This window comes from Danio rerio, chromosome 5 (genome assembly GCF_052040795.2).
Source record: "Danio rerio strain M-AB ecotype USA chromosome 5, GRCz13ab, whole genome shotgun sequence".
NCBI lineage: Eukaryota > Metazoa > Chordata > Actinopteri > Cypriniformes > Danionidae > Danio > Danio rerio.
In genome coordinates, this window is record NC_141025.1 from 39,769,809 (window position 1) to 39,794,392 (window position 24,584).

At 35.4% G+C, this 24,584-nt stretch overlaps 4 protein-coding genes across 8 annotated transcripts in view; 2 read left to right on the plus strand and 2 right to left on the minus strand.

The window, feature by feature from the left end:
- The window catches only part of nyap1 (neuronal tyrosine phosphorylated phosphoinositide-3-kinase adaptor 1), a 76,226-nt gene extending 74,805 nt beyond the window's left edge, over positions 1-1,421 (minus strand). The window contains exon 1 of the mRNA XM_087253747.1: positions 1,121-1,421. The gene's annotated coding sequence lies outside the window, so the exon portion shown is untranslated. The remainder of the gene's footprint in view (positions 1-1,120) is intronic.
- Positions 1,422-3,408: 1,987 nt separating this feature from the next.
- mogat3b (monoacylglycerol O-acyltransferase 3b) lies at positions 3,409-11,127 on the plus strand. The gene is given in 8 exon segments (NM_001008626.4): positions 3,409-3,872; positions 5,313-5,408; positions 5,555-5,662; positions 6,147-6,217; positions 6,306-6,510; positions 7,007-7,181; positions 8,681-8,865; positions 10,561-11,127. Coding segments are annotated over 8 exon segments (1,011 nt in total). The 5' UTR covers positions 3,409-3,856; the 3' UTR covers positions 10,716-11,127.
- znhit1 (zinc finger, HIT-type containing 1) lies at positions 11,121-19,287 on the minus strand. Of its 2 annotated transcripts, none has more exons than XM_087251636.1 (5): positions 18,131-19,287; positions 16,927-17,097; positions 16,479-16,558; positions 14,055-14,224; positions 11,121-11,645 (listed from the first exon to the last, which is right to left on the minus strand). In XM_087251636.1, the coding sequence occupies exons 1-5, from the start codon at positions 18,171-18,173 to the stop codon at positions 11,624-11,626; spliced, it is 486 nt and encodes a 161-aa protein (XP_087107762.1). In that variant the 5' UTR covers positions 18,174-19,287; the 3' UTR covers positions 11,121-11,623.
- On the plus strand, positions 16,980-24,052 carry si:ch211-271e10.2. 4 transcript variants are annotated; one of them, XM_087251122.1, is made up of 5 exons: positions 16,980-17,118; positions 19,787-19,960; positions 20,057-20,250; positions 20,523-20,547; positions 20,662-24,052. In XM_087251122.1, exons 2-5 carry the CDS (start codon positions 19,795-19,797, stop codon positions 20,850-20,852), a joined length of 576 nt encoding a protein of 191 aa, XP_087107248.1. In that variant the 5' UTR covers positions 16,980-17,118; positions 19,787-19,794; the 3' UTR covers positions 20,853-24,052.
- Positions 24,053-24,584: the final 532 nt, after the last annotated feature.

Genomic DNA, 24,584 nt, shown 5'->3' on the forward strand with positions numbered 1-24,584 from the left:
CACACACACACACACACACACACACACACACACACACACACAGCACCAAGCAAGTGACACACAGACAGCATCATGCTCTCTCTCATTCACACAAATACACACACACACACATAATCAGCACCAAGTCTCTCTCTCATTCACACACATACACACACACAAAGACAGCAACAATCAAGCTAAACACAGCTTCACGCTCTCTCATTCACACATATACATACGCACACTTGCTCGCTCGGGAGTCAGGAGCGATATTGTTAGACCGCCCGCTCCTGTTCCAATTACACCAGTTACCGGCTTTATTCGGAAATTTATTCCCGCACTGCAAGAAAGTTGGTCTGGTCCCGCGGCTCCCGCAGTACAGCCGTGGGAATGCAAACCTCTACATCAGGTATCTTTTTTTACATTTCCTGACGTTATAATCAAACCCAAAACCCAGCGATATTGAGGCCCACTGCAACGTGATGTGCGTTTTTCCCCACCCACTGAATTGATTGACAGGCGCCATGTTTCTATAATAACATGCATTTACAGAAGATTTTTTCGCAAATAAAGTGGGATTTGAACACGTTCGAACTCTCTGTAATTTTTGTAGTTTTAATGCAGAGTCATACCTGACAACATTGGGATGTGAAAATAAGGGATATGCCCACCATAATAAGGGATTCCATCGACCCCCCCGTTTAAAAAATCTGCAAAATACTAAATATGTTAATTTGGAGCTGTTTCATTGTAAATAAACAGTTAAATGGTCAGTAATGTTTTATTATTATTTACAAAGTAAAAAAATAAATATATACATTAGGAACAAATACATTAGCAAACAGGTCAGCTTATTAAAATAATAGCAATTATAATGAAATAGAATCAAGTTATCAAATCTCATTAGCCGTTTCTTCACTGTATAACTGACACATTCTGATTAAAGAGCAACGAATAAATCTCTTATTTATATAGATTTTTTAGTTTGATTTCATTAAATAAGAGGTGTCACTTTAAAAATGCACACATCTAACGTTATAATAAAAGCATCTGACTGTTTCCTAACTGTTTTTTCTCATTTAGGACGAAATTACTTGTGTTTAAAAAAAACCCCACCAAGATCAACATCTTTAGATATTACCTGTTTATGTCTGTTGAAACACACACCCAAAACCCAGACTTTCGCTCCGCTTCAAATCACGAGTGCGGAGTCCGTTTTGGAAACAGCGTCTATTTATCACTATGGAGCTCGTCAGCTGACAGTCATGTAACGAACGCTATATGACTGTTTTGAGGATTGCATATGAAGGGGCAACGAAATCTGAAGGGAATCGCGATGTTTTTATGTTTATTTCAAAGTGTTTTCATGCCCAAACAAAGCAAAAGCACAGAACAGACTCGCATTTAAGAGCAAGGGCTGGCCCCTGGTGGTTCGGCGGTATGGGTTGCATATAGGGAGGCTCGACTCTTTAATGTCTATCTGCCATCCTTCAGTAAGAAGACTGAAAATAAGGGGGAAATATGGAAAAATACCTTTACGGATGATAGCAGGATAAAACTGTAATATACGGGAGAATCCAATGGGAGGGTTGACAGGTATGAGCAAACCATGAATGTTAGTAGAGTGAGTAAAATAGCCATGTAATTCTTAACCTCTATAATCACCATGGCCACATGGTGTCAGTAACACGTATGTGTGTGTGTACTAAACAGCATTTGTGTGTGACTCATTTCAGAAAGGCTTGAATAAACTCCACCACAAATACATGAAATAAACTTAATATTTTTGACTAATGAGCTGTATTTCAGCTTCATCTGAGTCTGTCTCTATCACTCTGCTGTTTATCTGACATAAGGCATGATGAAAAGTATACACACATGTGGGAGTGGTGGGCAGGGAGATGCTGTTCATTTAGATTTAAAGCCACAGATATAAAAACAGATACAATGTGTTCAGACACTAAAACAGGCTGATTCTGGAGGCTATAATAAAATATCTGATGGCATTTTGAGCTTAAACTTTACAGACATTCTTTGGACACCAAACGTTTATCTCTCATCTTGTAAAAGGGGTAAAATAGGTGCCCTTTAAAAATTGTGGTCAGTTTGACTGATGTAAATAAAAGTTACTTTGATTCAACTAAAACCAGTTAGGAGGCAAGTTTTTTTTTTTTTTTTTTTTACAGTGTAGGACATAGAGACCTATGTTGATGATGCATTTCTATATAATGATCACAGTATGTGCAGGTATGTGAAGGGGCAAACTTTCAAAATTTAATCTTTCGGGAAAACTTCAAAATTATCACAGATGGCCCCTATGCAGTTGGCATACCAGTTAAGAAATATTTTTAGATTCTATTGAACTGCCTCAAAGAAATTTTAGGATGTCTTTTAAAAATATAGTTACATGAGTCTTGCATAGTTTAAAGAATCCTGCATTTATTCTTTCATTCATTTTCTTTTAGACTTAGTCCCTTTATTAATCCGGGGTCGCCACAGCGGAATGAACTGCAAACTTATCCAGCACATGTTTTACGCAGAGAATGCCCTTCCAGCCGCAGCCCATCTCTGGAAAAATCCTGCATTTAATGAAAGTCTATTAACGAGCACTGTCATTAATGTAAACACCACAGTTTTTTTATCCAATCAGACTTGTTTTCAGGCGGACTGGTGCCATATGCATATAACATTTAGCCACAGGTCTGTGGGGGGAGTTTGGTATGATGTCAACATGTGTAAACATGCAGCTAGATTATTGCCCCTTAGGTTACATAGTTTTCGCATAAACCTGCTTTCTGTCAGCGTATTATGTGCATATACTGTATTAATGTGTTGTGTTCTCACATTGAATTAATCCCACATTTTAAATTTGAAGTCCATGAATAGGAAATATTCAACTTTCAAATTTCAATATTCAAAATTCAAATATTTAACTTTAAAACACCCTTAAAAGCACAAGCAAATGGCAGTGATAAATAAACTGTAATATATAAATATTTTTTTTAACTCCAGGGTGGAGTATTTTTCACAGCATATCTGTAGGCACAGCTCTTAAGTGCCTTTGAAAGGGCTGCTATTTACTCATATTTTCAGCAGTATTAGAACACATACTTTTACTCTACTCTTACTCTTTATATTTTGGCAAGTTATGGTATTTTTACTCCAGTATAATTATTCTGTACTCTTTCCACCACATAAAGCTATCACATAAAAATGTGTGTTGATGCCAAATATAGCTTTTAACTCACTGACTATTGGGTTCATTCTTTGAGAGGAAACCCCGGTTAGACTAGTTTAACAAGAGAGATTGCACCAGATTTCCTGAACACTTCATGAAGCAACAAGTTGAGAGCACCAATCACTGAGCAACATTTTTTTAAATGCAGCAGTAGAACGAGCTGGACTTTAGGCAGACGCGCGCACACACACACACACAGTCGCTCCACCCTCATACAGACGTCGCACGAGCGAGGAGCATACATTCACTCAAACTCAAGGGATATTAAAAAGATATTTCCCGACTTAATGACATATTCTAGCTCAAGCAGGTATTCGCGGCGTCTTCTAGTCACCCAGTCGTGACAGCAAAGACTCGAATTCTTTCTCTGTTTACAAATGATTCACGTTAAAGCAAAGCGTCGTTTACAGGGGGTTCAGTCATGCGGACGCGGATTCAAAAGTGGCTGGAGATAAACCTCAGATAGCCAGTCCAGAAACTACCCACATACATTTGCAATGACGCGATAAGACAACGAATCGTTATCTGTTTGACCAATTGAACCGATCAAAGTGCGAGCCACAGAAATACATGACTTCGGTCAGTGAAGGTGAGGAAGAGGATTCGTTTGCCACAGGATCACTAAACTTGGCCACTTTAATGGGAACAGATAACGGTAGGCTCTCAAAAATATTAGTATTGTACAATTATTTGAATGCATATAGTGATAAAACATTTGAAATGTATTTAGATGTAACTGAATGTTAATTCATAATGTAAAAGTCATGTCAATGAGCAACACTGTAGCCACATATAGCCAGTGTCACATCGACTCGACTTTTAAATGTAAAATGTTTTATCACTTTTTGTCATTGAGCCTAAAACGTGTGTGTATATATATATATATATATATATATATATATATATATATATATATATATATATATAGATAGATAGATAGATAGATAGATAGATAGATAGATAGATAGATATATAAATGTATTAATGTGCATTTGCTTGCTGTAAAACTCAACATAACTTAAAATACCCTTAAACTGTACATTTGAACTGCTGGTGGTAGGTCATATTAGGCTACATACTGTATATCATTGCCCCAAGAGGGGTCACATTGTACATATTAAAATTATATTTGCTTATTGTCATATTAGCTGGAATAAGCTGGTTTAAAAAAGGTTTGGTAATGATTAATAAAAGCCATTACTGGCTAACTGTATACATTAAGGATGTAAAGTTAATATTGCAGTCGTTTCAAGAAGTGAAATCTGCTCTGTGATGCTGATAAGCATCATAAAGACACTGGTTGTAAAATAAAAAGCCACATAGGCTAATGAATTAGGCTAAAGTTCATTAGGATTGCCCCCTTTTTATGAACGAGGAATAATAAACTAGCCATTAGTGTACATAGACAATGTAGAACCTTACCAAGCAAACACCATCAGCATAACATTCATTAAATGTCACATAAATCAAAACTGCATACTTGATTATAAGAAAATCAATAAATCAAAGATGTTCAGCAGTTTTTCAGCATACTGTAGAGAATCTAAGATCTTTTGCAAAATCCTGGCTGTCTCTTTCATACTCACACGTTTATCAGGGTCAAAAAATAAAGTAAAATATCTATAATAATAAATCAATAACAATAATATAGCTAGATAAAACTTTAATGCAAAGTATTTATAAAATATTATCATCTTTAAACAATTTAAATCACCAATATTTAATAGGTGGTGTTATCAACACAGCAAGTGCAGTGTTTGGGTGGGAGGGGCGCAGTGTTTTGATGTAATACGGTTATGTTGTAATTTTACTATTGTGGTTCTGTGACTCTTGTTTGTTGGTTGCAAAATGGTTGAGAAATTTTGACAGTTATAGTAACTAGGCTAATCTTTTATTTAAATACATTAAAATTAAATATTAATCTAATATTTTGAGTGTTTGTGTGTGCGTTTGGGCGGGTTTTGGAAAAAGTCAGCTATATTTGGCAATCCTGTTTCTGATCCTGTTAACTGAGACTGCAACTAAAGTAATAATAGAAAATTTTGACCAACCTTAATCCGTTTCTTCTTTCTGTCTGTTTTATCCCCTTTCTTAGTTTCAGAGGTAAAGGAGAAGGGGGACAGGTCACCATGGAAAGATATAATCGAGGATATAAGTGTTTTGCAATTGGTGTTGTCATTTCTTTTTTTAGGTGAGACCTGTTGCACCTACACAGAAAATAAACCCCAAAGTAAACAAGTGCTTATGGATGCAATATGATATACTCATCATTGCCTTATATGTGCCAAATTGACATTGTAACATTTCTACCACTGCTGTGTTTGTGTGTATGCGCAGGAGTGGCTTGTCTACTATTGATGATCTACCTGATGTTCACCTCTCTGTGGATTTTCCCCACTCTGTACTTCACCTGGCAGATCTATGATTGGCACACACCTGAGAGAGGTAAACACATTATTAAAACACACATTTACATTAAAAAATTACATTTCTGGATTAAAAATGTAGGCAACACTTTAGTTTAAGTAACAACTCACACCATTTACTACTGGCTTATTACCTGCAATCTTATTTTACATCCCTAATCCTACACAATACCCAAACCCAGCTACTACTTTACTAACTTTTAATAAGCAGCTAATTAGTAGCTTATTGAGCCCCAATTCTTAGTTGATGTTTGTTAATAGCGTGAATTATACATTCAAATAATGTAAAACTCTTTTTAGCAAGGGTGTAAATTTCAAATTATACTTGCATAACTTATATAGGGTTGTACTTTCAGTGTAGGGTTGTGGGTGGAAGGGCATCCGCTGTGTAAAAACAGTTGCCAGAGTAATTGGTGGTTCATTCAGCTTTTGGTGGCCCCTGATAAATCAGGAACTAAGCCGAAGGGAAGGTTAAATTTGTTCATGTTTTCTCTGTCCACTAGGTGGCAGAAGAACAAAGTTTGTGAGAGGCTGGGAAGTATGGAAACACTTGCGAGACTATTTTCCTGTGAAGGTAACAAGACTCTCATTATACCCAGAAATTAACATCTGTTGTTCCTCTGACTCACTTGAATCTCCTGTATGACTCTCTATTCCTTCAGCTGGTAAAGACTGCTGAATTAAATCCCAATAAGAACTATATTATGGGCTGTCACCCCCACGGCATCATGTGTTTTGGAGCCTTCTCCTGCTTCAGCACAGACCGCAATGGATTTGCGGAAACTTTTCCTGGAATACGGTCCACTCTTGCAATCTTAGCCGGACTTTTCCGCCTTCCTCTCTTCAGGGAATACATTTTAGCTGCAGGTCAGTAAGAAATTAGCTGCAGTGAGACTCATTGAGAGACATGAAAACATTAAAGGAATACTCCACTGTTTTGAAAATAAATTTGTAAATAATGAAAAGGCGATATTGTTAGTAATAAGACTAGGAACTATACTATTATTCAAGCACAATAATGTAGGAACTTTCCTGTTGTAGCATGGCTGCAGCAAGCACACTGAAATTATGTAGCATCTGAAAATAGTACCCAGCTAGGTAACTAGTTACCTAGTATAGTTTTAGCCACATTAGTCTAGAAAATAAAAACTTTTAAGTTTCTGTCAGACTTTTTTATTTTTGAACAAGATGTTAATGGTCTAATCCAATTTAATGCTTTATGCTAAGCTAAGCTGAAAGTTCTCTCATCAGACCCAGACATCAACTGAATGGATTTTAACTCTTGCGGAGGTTTAAGCCTATTTGCCCAAAAAAAGAGGACTGTTATTTTAAGAAGTTTTTCTTCATTTACTCTTTTTTAAAGGATTGCTGCCTGTCAGTAAGGCAAGTTTGGATTATTTGCTGAGCCAAACTGGTGTGGGTAACGCTGTGGTCATCATCATTGGTGGAGCAGAAGAATCACTGACCTCCTCTACAGGAGTAAACACTGTGGTCATAAAACACAGGAAAGGCTTTGTACGACTGGCTCTTGAACACGGGTGAGAAAGAGACGAGAAGAAGATAAAAAGACAGAGTATCAGCTGACTGAAATAAAACCTTGTTTTAAAGTAGATACTGGGACATACCAGGGGGCATAAGCAAACTTTCAAAGGGGTCACAGGAGGATTTGAAATTAATATTAATTATATAAAAACCTATTCATTTTATTGATAATACTATCAATATTCACACTATTCATTTCAAATTTTAAACTTAAGACATTAAGAAAACAATGCAGGGATTTACATCAATTCTAGCTTAAAAAGTAATACTTTTAAGTATTAATCCTTAAATTAATGTTAATTATAATTAATTATCAGTAACATTAATATAAAAAATTTAAACAATTACACTTTAAATATTGAAAATGAATGATCACATTTCAAACAAATGTATCACATTTTCCCCTTCATGAACTTTTGTTTCCCAGATTGGGTTTAAAAAATATTAAAAAGAAAAAGCTGTCAAAATTCTTGAGAAATACTAATATATAAATAAATGATTATAATACCTTAATATATTTATTTATTTTTAAAGATATTTAATATCTTGCCGTGAAGTGGTTGGTACTTCTATTGTAGAGGGCATTAAAAAATCTTAAAAAGTTACATTTTCTTCATTTGCTGAAACTAGGAATAACAATAATAGCTCCATAATTCCATTAAAGCCAACTACTTACTGATTGTTCTTAAGCTTTTACTTTTTGCTTTCAATTACTTGAACTTTTTTAGCCACATTTTTGTTATATTGTACTAAATGGTTTAGAGCTTTGTATAACTAGAAAAATCATTAATTTTAAATATAACAATAATTATATATTAAATAAATGTTTATCAATTGTGTTTTATACAATTCTAAAATGCACCATATCTAGGCTATGACTAAAAAAAACATTTTAGAGGATATAGACTGAAATCTTTAATTGAAAATTAAAGTTTAAAAATTAACTGAAAATTTTTAATATATGAATTATGTTTTTGCATTGTAAGATATATTCTGAGGCGTCAGCTTTGACTGCTTGTGTGAAAAAACAGCAGTGTGTCTCCAAAGTTATGCAAGTTGTAAATTCGAGGGACGGCTGTGTCTATTGTCTAACAAAATATAAGTACGCCAGTGCCAGGCTGCAGCAGTTCAGATTTTTGATGAACGACGCAGCGACAGTGAGTTCTCATTAAATTATTCTGCTTTAAAGATGCCTGTAAAGATTCTCCTGGTGTATCTCTTCTTTAATTCACAAGACAGCTCACATATATTTATGTCATTATGAGTCATCTTGCAGCCCAAGTTGCTTACACCCTAGTGGACCCATGCTGCCTGATGGAGAACCTCTGTTTTAAAAGACAGGATGGTAATATGGGGAAAAAATTCAACCCTAATCAAGCAACTGAAAAGAATTTAGAGTAATAACACAGATATTATAAGAAGCAACTGCCAACTTCTAATGCTTTTCACCTTTCTAAATGTTTGATCACATCTCAACCTTTTGCTGTGTGCTCAGGGCAGACCTGGTTCCAGTGTACTCTTTTGGAGAGAACGAGCTGTTCCCGCAGGTGGTTCTGTCTGAGGGCAGTGTAGGTCGACGGCTGCAGGTTCTTTTTAAGCAGATTATGGGTTTTGCTCCATGTATCTTCACAGGAGGCCGGTGGCTTCTGTTGCCGTACAAACTTCCAGTCACCACTGTGGGTCAGTTGAAAAGACTTGCATCTCACATTATCATATTTGATTACTTTTTAGCTGCAACACTTATCAGTCTGTCTGCCACTGAAACATTGAAAGCAGATTGAAATTCAGTTAAAATAGTGATGGCTGCTTACGAAAGTGTTTCATAAATCTTCAAACCTTTTCAAATCTGTTTTGCATCAGTGGTTTGGAGCATATATCAAATTGGCATGGTCACGTGATTTCAGGAAACAACGTTCTATTACATCACAACAAAGTGTTTCCTTTTTTAAAAATCTTATCCACTCTCCTCTCCACTGGGGCGATCTATGAAATACTATTTAATGACCATAAATCGTGTATGCTTACTCAGATTGCCTCCCAATGGAAAATCACTGACCAGGATTCATTGGTTTTACCTGATCTTAGATCAGTTTTGTTAGTTTGTAAACATTTTAGTAAGGCCTTTATGAGAAAAATAGGAATAAAATTTGTTAGGTTTCTTGTTGTTCTGTTTAGTAGATGCCACCATGAAACAAACATTATATAAAAGAATGCATATTATTCAAACACTTCATATTTAATGATATTTGATTACAGGCTAAGTGCATTCATATATTTTAAATTTAGAGTTTACAATATGTTTCAAAAAATCCAATTTTGATACGAGTTTTTGTTGCGTTTACAGTTTTGACCAGCAGGTGTCCCCAGCATGTGGTGTTTGCACATAGATGTATATACACTAGATATAGCATAGGGGCCCTGAGCATGCGTCAACAGCGCCGCCATATTTGTACAGTGATCCCACGACATATGTCATTCAACCGCACTAGTCAAGACAGTGTTACTACGTGAATATGCTGGACTTCAGCGCTGTCTACGGGTGTAGTAACGAGCAAACAAAGAAAACACAGCACAAAGGCGGAATATTTCATAGGTAAGATTTAGTTTTGTATGTTATGAACTTTGGTGCTAACTTTATTGATGATAATACAGTCTCTTACTGCAATCTCCATTAGGCAAAGTAGCTCAACTCACACTAAATACTTCATATAAATAAAATCAGCAAACAATGCAAAAGAAATATGACAACGAGATGCTGCGGTGCCAGAAACTTATTGTCGGCTAAGTGAAGGAGTCGTTCATAGCAGAAATTCACAAACGAATCGCTTCCTCTGTCAGTATGAGAATTGAAAGCAGGAAAGGGGTGTGTTTCAGGGCACAAATTAGATCTAATTTAACAGGGAGAGTGGATAGTAGTTACATACACACAAATACAAGCTTTTTGTCACAAATGCCTGTGTGATCACTTATCCGTCAATGTAGAAAAGTGGTCAAATTATGATTTTCGTTATTAAAAAAAAAAATTGCATACTAACCTTAAGGAAAACTCCCAATCATAGATATATGTATACATGTGTATCTCTGGCTTTGGATGGCCACAGTCCTCCACTGCAGCTTGGTCCCACATTCATTTCAAAGGAGCGCTACCCTGTAGTAAAATGGCGGCTCTATTGACGCATTCCTTCCACGAGACAACAACAGGGCAAGCGACATCTAACGTATATACTTATGGTGTTTGCATAAACTGTGTTTTGAATGCTTTGAAACAGTGCATCATTTTGCTTAGCAATTGATTAAACTTTTTCAAAGTTTTGAAAAGCTGGATTAAAGTTGCCCTTCTTTGATATGATTGCAATGTACCTTTGTGTCTTCCAGTGGGCTGCCCCATAAACGTCCCTCTGGTGAAAATTCCAACTCAGGAACAGGTGGATCATTACCACGGTTTATACATGGCATCTCTGGCTGATCTTTTCCACAAGCATAAGACCAGCTATGGACTGGCAGAGACGCACGAGCTGCACTTCATTTAGCAGTGCTGGAAAGCACAAAGCCATTTAAACAGCTGACTGGAATATAATGTGGGGCTGATATAGGAAAAGGACAATGCACTTATTTCTGTACTGTTCCATGTGAATGTTTTAACTTCTTGGTTCTCTAAAATGATTTACAAAGCACAAAATGAACCAAATGAATATGGAGATGGGCATTTGTCTGTAACAAAACACTCATCCTTAAGGAAGGCAAAAGGTTTGCTTACGGTTATCTCAGCTTTGTTCTGTAAATTTGCACTGAAATTTTACAACATGTTAGTGTTCATTATGAAGGTTATACAAAGACGTTTGAAGAAAATCATTTTAAAAAATTTGTTTAATATGAATGATTTATATATGTATTTTGTTATGTCTATTCATGTGAAAGATTATAAAACCAGCACATTTTTACAACTTCTAGTTATTTATTTGTTCCAGAACACAAAATTGTCTAACAGCATAAACAATTATGTACATATATTAACATACAAATGTTTTAAGAATATTTACAAAACAATGTTCATAAACTCTAGTACTGGGTGCGTAGTGCTACCACCATCCAACTTTTCTTTCTGCCAAGTGAAGTCATTTACTCTGAAAATACTTAAATTGCAGTTTTTCACTCTGCTACTTTAAATATGTCAGAGCCAAAGCTTACTCGCCACTGAAAACTTCAACAGCTACTCATTACTCTGCCAAAAGATTTATCCATTTAATACAAATATATAAAATTTCAACTGAAATGCCGGGATGAAAGGTAGTTATTTTACTTACTTACATGTGTTTATTGTGTGTGAGCAAGTGGCTGTAATGACTTTGGAATATAAGTTATACAAGGAATATAAGTTTGTAAAATTGTTGTATGATCCACAAGCGTGCTTTACTTCTGTTCATACCGTCAAACCAGATCAAACTGTCCACTTTAGACACCTGAAAGAAAAGGAAGTATAATCTACAATTATTACATCTTGCTTGCATTTTCTTATCTGTTAACCATATGTGACCCTGAACCACAAAACCAGCTATAAAAGGACTTATTTTTATTTTTAAATGACGAATTATATATATATATATATATATATATATATATATATATATAATACAAAATAAATACATTTTCCATTGTTGCATACTTTAAGATAAAACAATAATAGACCCTTTTTCACATTTATGGGTTTCTCAGCAACAGAAGTCGTCATAGAAAAAAGAAAACTCCTCAATGGTGTTATAAAGACTTTTATAAAAAAAGGGGGAAAATAGTGTGACACTAGCTATGTTTCCATACACCTATTTTTATGTGCATTTTGGATATGCGCATAAAATAAAATACTAATAATATCCATATCGATGGAAACGCCAAGATGCGCATACATTTTGAAAATGCACATAAAAAACGTATGCGCATAACTGAGTAGGATAAACCTTTATTCAATAAGAAAAGATGCTAACAAACTATGATGGAAACACTTTTACTGCACAAACTCCACCATGCGCATTAAAAAAAGGTCATGTGATTTTGTTACAAGAGATCATGTGATGATTAAAAATGTGTGTGAATGGATAAACCAACAGACCGAGCACATTATAAAACATCTGAAATGTTGTTTTAGTCTTTCTAAAACGCCTTACCGTTTAAGTATTAATGTTATTATATTATTTATGACCTCCAGAATCAAGAGTGTCTGAGCTCCGCATCTGACACCTTCAAACGCCACCGCGCCTTCACTGTGTGCCAGGATTGCCTTCTAAGGTGCAAGTCACTTATTAGATGAGGAAAAGATTGATGCAGCTTCTCCTACTGCAGCAAATTCAGTTTTTACTGATATTTGGTGCCAGTTAATCAGGAAGTGATGATTTTGTTCGCTTTGACTCGTTGGATGGAAACGCTGCTTTATTCGCACGTCTTTTATGCGATAATTCAGTTTTGCGCATAAAGCTAATTCGCATTTTTGGATGGAAAGATAGCTACTGATAACAGCAGCCAGAACAATGTCAAAATTATTCTCAGCCCTATAGACACTGCATTACAAACACCTCGCATAAGCGGTAATTCTTTTTTTGTAATTTGAGATACGATTTACTTTAAAAGCAAGTGTATTTATTGACAGTGGTAATCCCAGAATAAAGACGTTATTCTCTATGAGCAACTGAACCTATGCTGATGAAAGCAATGTAGTTTAATCAAAAAGCAAACTGAGCGTGTGCAGAGAAAAAAAAAAAAAAAAAAAAACGTACCCGCATGCCTCATGCACCGCTCCTGATTGACGCTGACACGCGACTCTGCTCCCGGTGTAAGTCCCGGTTGAGAACATGCATGCCTAAAAAATATCTGTGCCGCTCATGCATTGTGAAACTGTGTTTTTGAGGTGGGTTTTTCAACAAAACAAAGTCTAAATATTATAATGGTGATCTTATTTAGACTAAGCATGCCTCCTGATAGATTTTTAGCATGAAGTAAAAAGGAGGGATGACGAATCAGGGAGGTTAGAAAAAAGAATTCTCGGCCATGAGTTGGGTCTAAGACAATACACAACAGATAATTCTATAAAACATCTTTTCTTGTTTTCTATTGTCTATAGATTTTTATTCTATTAAAATTAATATTCATGCAAAAGATTTCTTAAATTATCTTAGCATCACTCCAGTTGTGTCTTTAGATAGTTTTCCAGTTACATTTAGAATTCATTCATTTATTTAGAATGGTAATTGTATAATAACAATAACGCTGTTATTTATTTATAACTACATATACTCTTTTGTGTATATATATATATATATATATATATATATATATATATATATATATATATATTTTTTTTTTTTTTTTTTTTTTTTATATATATATATATTTTTTTTTTTTATTTTATTTATTTTTTTTTTTAAGGGGAGCTGTGTCTAGCAATGCCCCTGCATAATTGTTCATAGATAAAAAAAAAAAATAAATAAAATAAAAATATTAAAAACTTTTAAGGATTTAAGATTATGATGACCGTTAAACTTGTCATAACAGTCTTGTGAAAAGGGTCCATATTAGACCAAAATACAAACAATTTAAAATATCTGAACTCTGAGGGCCAAAAGAACAAAATTGGATAAAATTCTGAGAAAATCTAAACATGTACAAAACGTAAAAACAATGGATCTTTGCTTAATATTCTAATGCTTTTTGCACACAGGAATATCAATCACTTTGACTCATACAAAGAGTGTAGCCAAAAATATACTCTTACAACTTAAGACTGGTTTTGCGTTCATAGGTCACATATGCCATTTATTATCTGACCTCTGTTGAAGTACTGTTGTTTCCTCCACCCACACATATGTGACTGAGTGCATTACCTGGTCTCATGGTGTGTTCCTAAACATCGGACGCAGCAGTAGCGAGCACCACACGACACACAGGTGTAGTTTGAAGGGAAGCCGCACACTGCACAGAAATGACGCTGAGGAATCTTAGAAGGCTCCGCACAGGCAGTCAGATAGTTTGGACCCTCACTAACACTTAAGTCCTGGATTTAAAAAAAAAGAAAGAATAAATGAATTGCATTTATCAAGAAGTACAATGTACCATATTATTTCACCAATGGTGATTAATATTGAAATTATAAACTAAAACCATGTAGAATGCTTGATCGCTGTGGTTCTACACACAGGGGTTCGTTCTTCGTACGTGGAGTACTCAGTTAGCTGGATTTGGATATTGACGATTTGACACGAACTAGGATCGTTTCGTTCTTCAGAGCTGATCCGAGAGTTGTTGTCATGGCAACAGTTCTGCTAGGTCAAACCTGATCGGGAGCAGGTTCAATTCATATAAACAAGATTAGATCGGCTCAGTTCAAGCAAAGATAATACAGAAAGTATGTTCCGAATTCTGATATTTTCTGACAGTAGTAGTTATATACACTTGGGAAAATGGTACATATTTTTTAACTATATATAAAGCTATAGTCATTAATAAAATAAATGAAGTTATACATATTAATAAAACTTATGCAATCTGCACCCTCGAAATGAAAGTACAAAGACTGCCATCTGGTGGTGCAAAGAGAAAACTTATTGATATGAACTTTTTAGATCGCTTTAGTACAATATGTGACTTTTTTTTAAAGCAATAATACATTTCAGCAGTCATAAACATGTTTTGATAGTTAATATGCCAGTGATTTGATACTTCACAAAAGTTGCAGACACCTTTACCAATATGAAAATGCTTTTGTAAACAACCAGTTATTCTTTACACCGATTAAAAAACGGCTACTATTATAAAGAAAATCTTTTCTAAATGTAGAACTACATTGATTTGCATTGAAATACATGATGATTACTCTTGTCTTGACAAATGAAAGTGTAAAGCCTGCAGCTCACAACAAATGTGGAAAGTTCTTGCGTGTCATATTTAACAAACCATACTGCTAATTTGATGTAATTTTGCTCACATGGATAATTGAATATTAATCAGATGATGTCAATACGCTGCTATGTCGTCAGCCAATCGTTGCATTGCTGATCATGATTTCGAGGATTGATAGATCTGTCCTTCATAACACACGCAGCGATCTCAGATCAGTTCATCCAGACATTCTAATCTGATTCGCGAACTTGTTTGAAGAAACAAATTAGCGAGATATCAGTTATCAAGATTAAAAGATCCAGGATCTGCCAAATCATCTTAGATCATTTAAGCGAGGTACGAAGAACGGACCCCAGGCAAACCTTTGAAAACAGACCCACAACTGAGAGTTCCTGCAACAATCAGTTACAAACAGAGCTGCAAAGCTAAAGGTGTACCACAAGTAGAGCCAGTGGCATAATTCAGTCTGTGAATTAGTGCTCTCACATACATACATACATATTTCTCTCTCTGACACTAAAAAAAGACATATGTAAACCTAAAATAATTGTTTTACTTTAAATGAGTAATTATAACTGGGGCAGCACAGTGGCGCAGTAGGTAGCACAATCACCTCACAACAAGACCGGCTGGGTCAGTTGGCATTTCTGTGTGGAGTTTGCATGTTCTCCATGTGTTTGCGAGTGTTTCCTCTGGGTGCAAAGACATGCTGTATAGGTGAATACGGTAAGCTAAATTGTCCGAAGTGTGTGAGTATGAATGAGTGTGTGTGGATGTTTCCCAGTGATGGGTTGCAGCTGGAAGAGCATCCACTGCGTAAAACATATGCTGGATAAGTTGGTGGTTCATTCCACTGTGGTGACCCCACATTAATAATGGGACTAAGCCAAAAAGAAAATAAATGAATAGTTATAACTATTTTAAATTTGATTGTGTTAATGTAATATGGAATTGTAGGTCACTCCATTGTTAATGTGTGTGTATGTGTGTGTGTGTGTGTGTGTGTGTGTGTGTGTGTGTGTGTGTGTACATTTGCATGACGTATCAGAAGACAAATTTGTACAATTGTAAAATACATGTGTATGACACAGTTATTACAAGCAGAAGGTGACTTATGACATTGCATAATTGTTGTCTTTTTCCAGAGAAAGTAAAAATGGAGAAAGTTATTATACTTTGTCCATTTTTGGAGGGTTGGGATTAGGTATGTGGTTTGGGTAGAGTGACATAACAGTAGCACAGTATAGAAACAACAGAAACCTATGAACGATGTCTACGTGTGAGTGTGTGTGTGAGAGAGGGATTATTTTGCAAAGTGTGAAACAGAGAGCTTGTTTATGACATTGGCTCACGAAAAAGTATTTGCTATTTCCTTTGTGATGCTGAACTATGAGTGACAAACGCCTCACCTCTTCCTCTAGAAGAGTCTGGAAGTTTTTGCGAAACCTCTGTTTAAAATGGTCCCCCCTCGTCTTCTTCCTCCGCTTGCCTTGAAAACAACATCCAGCAGACAAGAACAACAGAAAGAGTCAGAAACAGAGATGAACGCACTTCTTAAAGCACATGTGTCAAACTCAGTTCTTGGAGGGCCGCAGCTCTGCACAGTAAACTATTAGTCAATTAGTCAACTAATTAGATAAATGAGTTTGATCAGGTGTGTTTAATCAGGGTTGGAATTAAACACACCTGATCAAACTAATTGAGTCCTTTAGGCTTGTTTGAAACGTGAGCAACAGGTAAGTGTGTTGAAGCAGAGTTGGAACTCCAGAAACTGAGTTTGACACCCCTGCCTTAAAGTAAGGTTCAATGCGTGCAGGATGGAAGCGGTTGGTGCACAACACCGACTCCATTCATTACCGGATTCGTTGCTCTCGTCGAACTGCGGCAGCCGCTTGACAAGCTGCGGGAGACTCGCGTGAGGATCGTCCTGGAAATTGTCTTTCTCGAGCGCTTCGAGCTGTCTGCTCAAACGGCGCAGCCGCGTAGCGCTGTCCAGCACCCGCCGCTGGCCCGGGTCCTGCGAGCGAACTGAAGACAGACAGCATATAAGTTACGTACGTTATGTACAACCGGACATACATGATCAGAGATGCGGACTGGCAGAGGAATGAAAAGCTAAGCTGTTTACATGTGTAGGCTACAGCTAACAATGAGAAACAAACGTTGCGATTCATTATTTATAACTGTTAGGCTATGTTTAATTTAACTCTGCACAGTTATCAACCAACTGTTTACAGAGGCGTATATGGAAAGCACACATACCAGCTATCTTTTTCTCCGCCATGCCCGGAAGTTTAAGACGACAACAACCACTCTTCTTCTACTAGTTAAACTGTACTGGTTCTTAGTCTATGTGCACTGGCGCCATCTAGCGACATTGCTCTGTACAACGTACTTGGTGGCGCTGTCACAAATAATATATCTACTATTGAACACGCTGGGGACAAAAACGCAGCCGCAGCTTGAGCTTAAAAACAGACCCAAATTTAACTTATGATCGATATTTTCAACATGATCTATTTTAAGCCTCGGTCACGTCTCCATCACCTCAGTTGAAATGAAAGGGTGAAAAGGGCATACAACTAGAGGAAAACCATCACATAGGCTATATTATTAAATATAATGTATATTCTAATACATTAATGAGCAAATGTAGCCTTTCTGTGTTAGTTGACTTAGCACATACCCTTATTATTATCATTATCATTATTATTATTATTATAGCCAATATGCCTAATTATCAATGAATCACTTATACTCACTCACAATCACTATAACCTAGAGTAGCTGTGCTGAAGCTGTTCTTTTAGCTTTGCCTACGAAAGTGAACAAAAAGAAAGTGAAAGCATCTGCACAGTGACTCATATGATCCAGGATTCAAACCACAAGCAGCAACACAAACCTCTCTCTGCATCTCAAGATGACAATCGGTGAGTAACATAGCCTACTTTGATTTATTTTAATTAAATTCTCAAAAAATCGCGAATATACCACTGTAAAATGTGTGCTAAGTATTACCATTGTGCAAATGTGTTTATGAGGTATGAAAGTGCATCATTACCGATCGAGCCTGAAAAAAACTGTTTAGAGCGCTCATCTCTCATGACCAAATCGATTAAAATATCAGGCTGAAATTAATTAGCTTTAAAAAGTTCACTTTGTTTTTCCACGACAATCAGGTTGCTCAACTTGATCTCCACAAGCTTCAAAAGAGTCCAGAGTGCTGCTGCAACACAAGCTAATTATTAATCCAAGATAGAGAGAGAAAGAGAGGTCCTCTGTTCGCAATAGGGTACCGCCCAAAGCAATAATAAAATATTTCATTGTGCAACAAGCTGGTGGAGCAGGCGACAATAAGCGCCCTGGGGCCATTCTCAGAATAAACATCAGATAATATTTGCGGCGTCAGATAATGTAAACAATACTGGTCATGATTATACCTTTACGCGACGTTTTATTTTTCGAAACAAAAATATTAAGTAATAGCGCTAAAAAAGTATCGCGTGTGTATTTAAATATTTTAAACACACACGTACGTGTCTAATAAAAAAGTAGACGTAGTAGAAATACTACAACTGTTTTAATTACAGGCATATTTTAAAAAGTTTTCATCTACTCGTGTTCAGCAGAAAAACACGTTCAGAACAAGAATGTTCAGAGCGAGTAATGAAATTGTCATTTTGAGTAAACTATAAGTATATTATTTTGCACACAGCCCCTCCACTACCCAGATAGCACATAATTTTGGCCCAGATCTGGCATAAATCTGGCACAGCAGGCATTTATCCAGTACTGGCATACAGCATGTGGGCCAAACAATACATTTTTATTATTTTTAAATAAAGAAAAAAATTCTTCCAATCAGGTCACTTTGAGAAAAAGCATGCCTAAAGCACACCTAAAGTGCAATGTAGGCATGGGCCGGTGAGATTCTGACAGTATGACAACCTTGGATTAAAAAAATATCACGGTTTTACAGTATTGTGATTACTGCTCTAAAATGTGTTCTTGTGTACAATATGTACAAAAACTTTTTTCCCCTTTGAACTAAATATTTATTTTATTTTGGGAAACATTTAAAATATTTTGAAAAAGTAAACATATCATGCTAAATTATTCAAATAAATGATTGACTTTTGCTGTCTTTGTGTTTCACGAACACCGATTTCTTTACCAGTTAAACAACATTTTTGGATCTCTTTTCTGCTGGAGATAGTGTTGTCCTAAAAAAACTAAAATAATAAAATAAATAAAAGCCTAAATAATAAAATCGTACACATATCTTGGAAACGGTATTACTTAAAACCTTGACTTTTCCAAACCATCATTCATTGGTTTATCAATTTCATTACAGTCGTGGCCAGTTCAGGCTTAGTTATGTGTTATTAATTTGGCTGAGACTTGGCCCAGATATGGTCCATGTTTTGCCCTTGTCTGGAGGCCAGACTTGGTCCAGTCATGTATTGTAATCCACTGCGGTATGTGGGCCAAGCAAAAGCTGATTGTGTGGGCCAGAGCTGGGCCAGATATATTTTGCTATGTGGGTGTGCAGTTGTGTCAGAGTATGAATGTCTTAAGAAATGTATTTATAATAACACCGTACTAAAACTTTGTGTGTATAATAATGGTAAGATATTTTAAAGTGCTGTTTTCATGTGACCTTTTTAAAATGATATCTATTTCAAATTTTGATCTATCTTTTTACGTTTGTGCACAGGTCAGACAATGAATAGGTTTATAGATGATTTCCATAAGAATCTTCGTAAGGAGGTATCTGGCCTGAAGGCCACTTCCATTGAGTATTGTGATTTCATACTGTACTTCTGCCTCATCACCTCTCGTGCTGGAACTGACATTGATGCTGCAATAAACAATCTTAAAGAAGTTGCAGGTAATATACAAGTTTAAAGCTGAAATTCACAATAAGACACAATATTTACAATTTTTGTATGATCCAATTAACAGTGCACTTTAAATTGCCTTACAGCTGTCAAACAGGTTATCATTGCTGTGCTTTATCCCACAATTAACCCTGACAAAATTATACCAGACACAAACAATGCTATTAAGAAAGAGAACACACATTTTGTGGATTTTCTGCTCAACGAGGATGAAGGGTTCATAAATTGTCAGAAGAATAAAGATGCCATCAAGAAACTTGCGAGGTACATGAAGTCCAAGGTAGGTCTGCTTATCAACATGGCTATTGTCATGGCATTTTCTCAACTATAATTTATTAATAAAAATAAACAAAGTTTTATATATATTTTAATGATTTTGATGCATCCTCTTAATTTATTTATTATTCCATTTTTGGAGATGCTGTTGTAGATTATTTTTCAAATGTTATTGCATTAATTGGAGGTTGCATTCTCTAAACAAGGATTTTTTCCAGATTTTATCCATTTTGTTGTAATAATACTATTATTTCATTACATTTATTTCCAATTCAGAATCTGACTTCATATTATTTGCATGGCAAGTATTCCAAGTTTAAAATCTTCTCTATGATTCTCCTGCAACATTATATCAAAATGTATTAATTATAAAATTCTTTTTATATAAAATGTGCTTCATATTTTGTTCCAAAAGATCATGGAATTCCACGTACACACTCATATCAGGATGAAGAAGCAATTCCCTTAAACCCAGGAAGACAACAAGATGGATCTAATGGAATTGTGGATTGTTTCAGAAAAAATCGTGTTGCATTTGCTTTTATCGGTTTTGTCATTTTTGGCACTATTGCTGGATTAATCCTATATTATTCTTTAAGATACTAGCTATCAAAATGAATAAAGAAATTACACTAAAAAATAATGACTTTTTATGAAAAAAAAAGACAGCTGTGGATGCCAGAAGAGCATAATTATAGCAGCATACTTTCAGCTTTTACAGATTTAACTTTAACAACAAACCACCATAAATCACTAACTCATAAGTTATTGAAACACTAATATATAAAAGTCAAATGATAAACCAAAGCTAATTACAAACAGCTTAGAAAAAAAAGCTAAATAAGCATAGGTGTCTTTCAGGCTATACTAACCATCATGGTAAAACACAACATTTTATTCTACAAAATTACATGTAGCATAAAACACTTTACATAACTGATGAGAAAAACTATAAATGAATTCAGTGAATTCTGAATTCGCTCCAAAATCCAAAATTGATTTTTACTGCAGCATTTTAACAGCCCTTTGCAGTTAAAATCTCAGCAGTTGTGAATTTTAGTAGTAATTGTTACTAAGCTTCATATAATAAACTGCATGAAGAGAATTAAACTGAAGGTAAGTGTGTTTTTGTGATACACTCTCAGAAAAAAATGGTACAATGTGGTACCAAAGAAGGTACAAACCCTTGTCACTGGGGCAGATAACTTTTTATGGAAAAGAGTTGTACCTTAAGACAAAGAAACAAATTGCAGTACCATTGCAGTTTGTACCTTTAGGACATTATTTGTACCATGGGATACCAAAATATACCTTTGGTTTTTAAAACCTGAAGACACAATATTGGACCTTCATCAAAGGTACAAATCTGATCTATGAAGGTACCACTACAGTGACAAGACACCTTGTACCTTAACAGTGTTAAATGTGTTTCTTCAGGAACTATTTAAAGGCATTTTGCTTTATCCAAAATTACGTCAATTTATTTTCAGTAAATATAAAAAAATCTATTACACTAAACTATGTTTTTAAAAAAGTTTATTTTTGTGTAAATGCCCCTTTTCCATTTACAATAAAGAATAAAATATACTTTAGCATAAATCAAAGATCTGTTTTTTTTGTTAAACTTTTCACAACATTTTTTTTACAAACGTTACAGAAATACATTCTACATCTACAATATATAACATTTATTTTCTCCAATTTTCACACAATACCTTTGTAATGACTTAACAGTTTATTTAATTGACTTAATTTTAAAATAGCGAAATTTTAAAAAGTATTGTAATGAGGTGTGCGCAATGTTTGATTAGCTTTACAAAACTAAAATATCTGCATCAACACTGCATATGCAGGAATTTTGCCAGTTCACGTGCATAGTGGAAAGCAAATGCCAAAAGGTGTGTAGAGCAATAATGAAAATGTATTTATCAGGAAATGCTTACCAAATATTTATTAAAAAAGCTTAAATGTTTAGTTTACAATAGCTATAGTTTTGTTTTCCCAGTTGTTTTGTATTATATAACTTAATAATTAATGTTTATGAGTTTCTTTAAAGGTTCAGGACACCCCGGAGAACTTTTTTTTTTGTATTAACAGATGTGTGTGTGTTGAGCATCAGTTAAGACAATGTTAGCACCTGTCAGCTTTAATTGTGGGGAAAACTGGATAATTTTGAGCTTTTGTCAGCTAATTTCAGCTTCCGGGTTTAAAATGATTTTTGGGGCGGGATCAAAATCGGCGACGTAGCGCAGAACTGCAAGTGCAATGATGACGCTTCGGTTTCTCATTATTATTCATAGCGGAGTTTTCTTATCCTATGAGAAGAGGCGGCTGCTTAATTATTCATGAGACCTGCCATATCTGCCAGTGTTAAGCCCGAGCTGAGAGACACGGAAACCACGGCACAGTATTTAGCCGTTCATGAAGGCTCATATGCGTTTGTTTCCATCATCCACGGGGTTTGTTGCATGTTTTCCCCCGCGATCTTGTCAAAGCCGATCATACAGCAAAGCTATGTGCGTGCTGATAGCATTTTTGTCGGGAGAGCAGCACGAGAATTAGAGAACGGCGGACACTGTCTTTTATCAGGAGTTCGTTTACATTCAGACACATCACTGTGCTGCTGTGTTTGCCTAAATCCTCCAGATTACCAGCAGGGCTAATGGTTAAAATAGACAGGTCAGGAGACCTGCTGCACTGAGTCTGCTGGATACGGGGATTGAGGGAGAAGTCCTCATTTATAGGGTTTACATGAACACACATCTTTATAATTATATAAATTGTTGTTGTCTGTATATGAAATTACGAATAACAAATGTAGCAGGGCATTAAATCACTGTTCATTTCTTTGCATTTTAACTTTGTAAACTATAAACTCATGCGTCTCCTCTTTGTGTCTCATTTTGTGAGCTAACTGTCAACAACAGTTTTTCGCTCCCCTGCTCCCCTGCTGGCCACGCCCACTACTGCCCGATGCTCGCGGAGCTCCACGCCCATTAATCAGGCATCTTTTGAAAAAATTCTGAAGTAGACTTTAACCGAAAGAGGGGGTGTCATGGCCCTTTAAACATATGATTTAAATGATGATTCATGTTTTAATATGGAAATTATTCATAAAATCACTTAGCCTTTCCAGTAATATTTATTGTCATAAATATTGTAATAAAGGAGATGTTCAATACTTTTGTACCTTCTATATGGGACCAATTGTTTACCTTCATTTGAGTTGTACCATAAAAGGTACAGAACAGTATCATAAGAGGTATTTTCTGTACAATTAAGGTACAACTTTTACAAAGGTACAAAACTGTTCCTCTAGAAACATTATTTGTACCACCGTGTACCTTTTTTTTCAGAGAGTGTATATTACAATAAACACAAAGTTCACAAACACTTTAGGACAAAGTGACAAAATGCCTTTTGAGTAACTCGTGCTTTTTTGTTAATTGCTTTGCTTAGCCCTTTACAATTTTGATTTGTTACACTATGTCTGTTTTATACTGTGTATGGGTAAAAGAAGAAAATTACTTTATATACTAATAGATCTTGTCTGGCAAGAATCATTTAATAAAGACTCTAATAAAAGATTATGAGTTCACAGTGTAGCCTGCAAATGGTCATTAATTGTCATTTATAATCTTTACACTTTGCTGCTGTCTTAAACACCACAAAGTTTTACCCATTTATTAGTTGGACAGTTTTTAGCACTTAAAGTCTTATACAATTTATAATGATCACTTATTGTTTTATTTTAACAATTGAATGTTGCGTGTTGTATGAGTTTTAAATAAATATGTTATGCTGAATGCCAAGTGGATGTTTAATATTATTTCTATGCATATAATAATCACTCTTGTAAAGTGAATTAGTTTTATGTCAGAATGGCACATCTCTTTTTTAATCCAGTGAATTTAGCAATTTCCACTGTTTCACTTCTCCATATGTCTTACGATATATGTACTATTTAAACTGGTTAGTTTTCAGTGGCTGAAGCATTACAGATCAATTGGAAAGGTTTTGGGCATCGGGCATCATTCAGCTTCCCAGATCCGGTTAATTCCCCACAGTCCTCTTTATCTGAAACATTATTTGGTTCTCCTGGGGCCTGTTCCATGAACCAAGCTTACAGAAAAAGCCAGGCTTATTTTAGTAAGTCAGGTTTAATAATGCGGATTCTGTTTCATAAATAAAATTTACAATACTTCAAACTCAGTTACTCTGGCAACTTATGCTGGTAAAGTAGCCTGGTCCAGGGCAGGTTAACTTTCAGGCTAAGACTTAAGTGTGTTGGCTGAATATCTAAGGTAATGTCGATTATATCTTTTAATCAGGAGACAA